The following is a 4,949-nucleotide window of genomic DNA, read 5'->3' on the forward strand; positions in this document are numbered from 1 at the left end:
ACCAACAGAACCCATCCTCTTTTCCCTAAATCCCCACCCAAAGTACAAGTAGCCTTCAAAGAAAACAAAGCAAAAAAAACCTCAAGACGTATTTGACAAGGCAAAGCATCAGCAAGACTTGTCTCATCCTTTGCCTAGTAAACACAACCTATCCACTAAAAATTAACATCCTACCCTGTAATTAACACAGGATAGGAATTATAACACCATTATCTGTCAGTGTCAAATCAGGTGGTCCTGCAGCACGGGCAGGCACATGCCATGAGGGGTGCATGCTATCTTTGTCCTACCACCACACAGGAGATAAGTTACAGCAACCCCTTACCACCCTCCCAGCAGGTGCATAGGGGAAACTTGCTGAGCACTGACGCTGCAGCAGAGCCCTTTGGTGTTCCCCAGACACACACACCTCCCCAGAGGGACAGGTGCCCAGAAAGCCTCCTGCTTATTTGCATACCAAGTTCCTTGCTATCACTAGCTGCATCAGCTCTGGAGAACAAAGAGAAAGAGCCTCGTCTATCCACATCACCACCTTGTCTGTGCCCACAGGGTGACTGGCAAGACACAAATACAACTCATGCCCTACTGGCAGAGCTGCAAGGAGGCCTCCATAACAAGGGTTATCAGACAGCAGAGAGAAAAGGACATCAGACCCATCAGACCCTTTGGAGGGTCCACCCTCCAAAGCAAATTCCCCGATTATTCACGGGGATGCCCAGCTCTGGGGCAGCTGCTGCAGTATAGATCTGGACAGCGTTACTGCCATGCAGCAATTGTGCTGCTAAGAAGGCAACAGGCTTGCAGCCTGTCAGCCTCTCCATGAAAAGCCTTCAAATATCTGAAATTCTTTTCAGAGTGGTATTGCCCCTTCTCAAGCAGCTGGCCCAACTGCTCAGCTGTTCAAAGCAGCAGCAAATGCAGCCTGAGTCTAGAACAGCCCAGCTGAGAGAGATTAGCCAACAGGAGTCAAATTCCACCACTTCAGCAGCATTTGGCTAAGGAAGACCTTGCCAGCAGCAGCCAGTTACTAGCTGACCTGTACTGGGGCAGCGCTATTGTAGCTTCAGCAGTCACAGAGCCAGCTCCCAAACCTGGGCAGCCTGCCCAGGCTCCCAGCTCTCCACAGCAGGCAGGACTTCTTTACCTTTCATCAGGTCCTCAAATGCTTCAGCAGTCCCACCTCGAGCCCTGTCATGGGTAGGAATGGTTAGCAGGCAGCTGGGGAACAGCAGTGGCAGACACACTCCAAGGCATTGCACGAGCAGAGCAAAAAAAGGTTATAAGCAGAAGAGACTGTTTACTAAGCTTTTTTTTCTTTTTGGCCTGTTGTGCCACAACTAGTTGTGCTTGGTGCACTCCAGACTTAACACCTCTAGTAACCTTGTTTGATACAGCCCTCAGGTTGCACCTGGAGCTTAGCAGCCAAGTGCTACAGACACTGACTCACAGGCTGCTACATGGCTTGTCAGCCCCATACCTGCCATGTTCCTAAGCCACTGGACCTTATGGTACAACATGATACTGGGAAAGACCTCAATTCTTGAAGCAGCACAGGGCCTGGATCCTCTCAAGACCTCACTCTGAAGCTTTCTGTCAGGCTTCACCTTTCCTTCCATGTCTTTTTCCCAGTAAGGGCAGTTAGCCTGACATGCCTGCTCTACTCCTTTTAAGTACACCAGTGCCAGCCTGCAATACACCCAACTGCTGAGCACGTTCTTGGAAAGCAAAGCTATTTGCAAGAGCACAAGCCATGCCCTGTTCCCCGTCAGTCTCCCATCCCCAGCAAGGGGACGTGAGCAGCACTTCTTGGTCAGAGATGGCACAATGCATGCCCAACATACACTTGTTTGAGCTTCCCTAGCTGGGGCTAGTCCCAGAGTTTAGAAACAAAGCAGTCAAGGACAACTCACTGCAGCAGACAGGGTGAAGGGAGCACAACTAATGCTAAGGTAGCTTTATTCACAGTAAATCATGCTTTGCCTGGCATGTGGTCTAACTCAGTACCAGCTGCAAGGCTGCAGTGTAGGTAGGCACTTAGATGGATATATACCCCTTCCCACCCTTGTAGCGCACACAGGAGCAAGCAAATTAGAGCAGAAAACAGCAGAGGGAGCAGCCATTGCCAATTTGGGTTTATTTCACTATGCGGGGGGCGGGGGGAGAAAACAAAACAAACCAAGCTATAGCTTGTCGCTGAACTTAATGGCTTTGACTTTGAAGTCACCCTCCACAGCCAGGTATTCAATTTTCTCCATGCCCAGCCGATTAGGGAACTGGAACTCTGCCTCAGGCAGCTTCACCGTTGCCTCCGTTTCATTGAAGGAGATGCAAATCTGTAGAGAGCCATAAGAAGGAAGGCTAACACATCACAGCTCACAAGCCTTGCTCCCCACTCCCTCCAGCCAGGTTAGGACAGATGAAGTACCCACTGGACTCAAGGCCACCCTCACTAGCTCAGCCTCCTCAGGACAGATGAGGTAGCCACTGGGCTCAAGGCCACCCTCACTAGCTCAGCCTCCTCCCTGCCCAGCGGAGGCATGAAGGGGAGGGAAGCTTGTTTGCTCTGCCCCAAGGTCAGCTCCAAGCTTCTGCAAGGAAGGGATAAGACAGACCTGTTCTGAATCTCAGGTCAGTGTTTTAATTGCTCTTACTTGTGTGGCTTGCAAGGGCAGGCCAATCTGTTGGGCATTGACTTAAGCAGAGCCAGTCTAGAGGGTAAGTTGGCTTTAGCTGTGAAGCTCTTCCCCTCTTGCTTAGTCCCCTTTCCATGCCTGCTCCTTCTCCACCACAGAGGTACAAGGCAGCATTAAAAAGCTGTGCCCTTGGTCTGTGAGTGGCCTGTGCCAGGGCCCTTCACACATCCCTGGGGCCTCACCTCGATCTTGTCGCCATGCTGGAAGGGAAAGTCAGCCTTCCTGTCTTCCTCGCCCCACATGCCATCCTCCTTCGAGTTGCATACGATGGTGTTGACATCCCCATGGCAGTCGAAGCGAGGGTTGAAATGCAGCAGGAGCGTGCTGCTGTCCTTCCCTACATTCACAGCAAACCTGGGGAAACAGAGAGGCAGTGCAGAGGAGGTGCCTGCACAGCAGCTCCAGCTACCCAGTGCTCACAAACTGGATGCAGCAGGAGCTCAGTCTTTCCCCACTGCCACATCAACCCGTTTGCCATCTCCTCACTCACCCTTTGGCATCAGACATGATCTTCCCTTTGACCTTGATGTATTCTCCAGGCTGGATGTCCAGCTGAGTAACGACCAGTCCCTGCAGGGCCAAAGCACAGGCATTAGTCTGTCCCAAGACAAGCCTACCAGCCCTGCTCAGGCCAAGGCAAAACCAGCTCTGGCAGACCCAAACACATTTGCAGTTTCGTGCTAGGGGAAGGGTTGAGCTGGGCCAGCTGCCTGCCTCAGCCCTCTGCCAGCCCACAGCCACCACCCCTTTGGGGTCCCCACCACCTTTAGTCTCCCACTAAGCAACATAAGCTGACAAGGAGGTGATTCAAACCAGTGTAACAAGAGTAGGGTATAGGCCCTGATTTACCAGCTGCTACAGAAGAAATCCTTGCAAGCAAGCTTGCACCTTCAAGTCAGCAGTGGCCAGAGCATTTAGCATGGGATTACCAAGTTTTTCTAACACTAGGTCTGCCCCCCTTGCGTAGGTGGGTCTTTAAGTAGTATAAGCCAACAAAAAGTTTTTTGTCTTGACTTAAAGCAGCCTGCACACAGAGACAGGGGTCAGGGGAGCCCACTTTTGGCTGCAGCCCAGTACAGCAGAACGAACACCACCCCCAGAAAGCTCCTGCTGCAGAAAAGAGGGCTTGACCCTTTCCTCAGAGCCAGGTTATTCACTCCCCCAGCCACACACCCCCAAAATAACACTCAACATCACCAGCTTCCCTCAGCTAAGAGGAAGATGCTGTTTGGTGAGGTCAGGCATAACTGAAATCATGCTTGTCCTCATGCCTACTCCCTGCTCTGCCCATGGCATAAATTGCTAAGGTCAGATTTCCCCCAGTCACTAAACTGCTTATCGTCATGGCAGTAATGCTGCTTTCTGGCTCCGTTTGTAGTACAGTGCTGGAGCAGAGCCTGAAACATAGCCCAGGGGGTCTTTCGAGGAAAGGAAAGTTAGGGGGGTAGGGGTAGGTCCGAATACACTGCTGACCTGCTTTCCTCTACTGTTACATTAAGTTAGCCCAGTCCTGTACCCAAAACGTATTTTTCCAGAAAGAAAATACAAAGCTTAAGGAAAAAAAGGTATAAAGGATATTCAAACTGTAGAGTTGCAAATGATCCCCAAAGCCTCAGAGTACTGAAAGATATAAACATACATTAGAACAGCTTCCCCACTTAGATAACACGCTAGAGAAGAGGAGAAGAAAAACGGCTGGTCAGCCCTAACTATTCCTCCCACAGCCATATATCAATCTAACGTTTCCTCTCGGCTAATCCTTTTCTCCTCCTACCTCTGGCACCAAGCCCAAAACCCACACACACACCCCCAAACCCCGATCCTGCTTGGCACACCAGTCCGGCTGGAAGAAGGCACTCACTCGCTCCATGCTGCAGGCACCAGCCCCACCAGGCAGGACGCCCCCCAGCCCCTGCTCCGCAGCCCGGCGTGACTCAGCGCGCAGCTCCCGCGGCTTAAATCACTTGGGCAGGACCATCACATGATGGAGGGGGGGGCTGAAGAAGGGGATCAGTCGCAGCTGTTCGGGGCTGGCGCTTTCCCAGCTATTTAAAGTGGGCAGTGGGAGATCTCTGTCCATATTGTTCTTTGCAGGCAGGATGTGTGTGATTTTAAAAACTAGTGATTGTTTGCTTCTGCGTGATCCTAGAAATCCTTACTGTAAGCTCTTCTAGCTGCTATGCAGTGTATGTTGGCTCTTATCCCAGGAGCCTGAGTGTGGCTCTGTGCCTGCAGCGAAGTGGCTGCTTTTTGTTA

The 4,949-nt window shown here is 51.4% G+C and overlaps 1 protein-coding gene across 1 annotated transcript; it reads right to left on the reverse strand.

Annotated features, from left to right (window-relative positions):
* Positions 1-2,112: 2,112 nt before the first annotated feature.
* Positions 2,113-4,668, reverse strand: LOC106897278 (16 kDa beta-galactoside-binding lectin). The gene is made up of 4 exons (XM_014957832.1): positions 4,555-4,668; positions 3,184-3,263; positions 2,876-3,047; positions 2,113-2,333 (listed from the first exon to the last, which is right to left on the reverse strand). Exons 1-4 carry the CDS (start codon positions 4,561-4,563, stop codon positions 2,181-2,183), a joined length of 414 nt encoding a protein of 137 aa, XP_014813318.1. The 5' UTR covers positions 4,564-4,668; the 3' UTR covers positions 2,113-2,180.
* Between the last annotated feature and the right edge of the window lie 281 nt (positions 4,669-4,949).

Source organism: Calidris pugnax, unplaced genomic scaffold (assembly GCF_001431845.1).
Source record: "Calidris pugnax isolate Ruff unplaced genomic scaffold, ASM143184v1 scaffold349, whole genome shotgun sequence".
In the NCBI taxonomy this organism is placed as follows: domain Eukaryota; kingdom Metazoa; phylum Chordata; class Aves; order Charadriiformes; family Scolopacidae; genus Calidris; species Calidris pugnax.

Coding starts and splice junctions, on each gene's coding strand:
- LOC106897278 (XM_014957832.1), bottom strand. Junction 3,048..3,183: donor ATCATGTCTGATGCCAAAGG/GTGAGTGAGGAG, acceptor CTGTTTCCCCAG/GTTTGCTGTGAATGTAGGGA. Junction 2,334..2,875: donor AGCATGGCGACAAGATCGAG/GTGAGGCCCCAG, acceptor GGCTCTCTACAG/ATTTGCATCTCCTTCAATGA.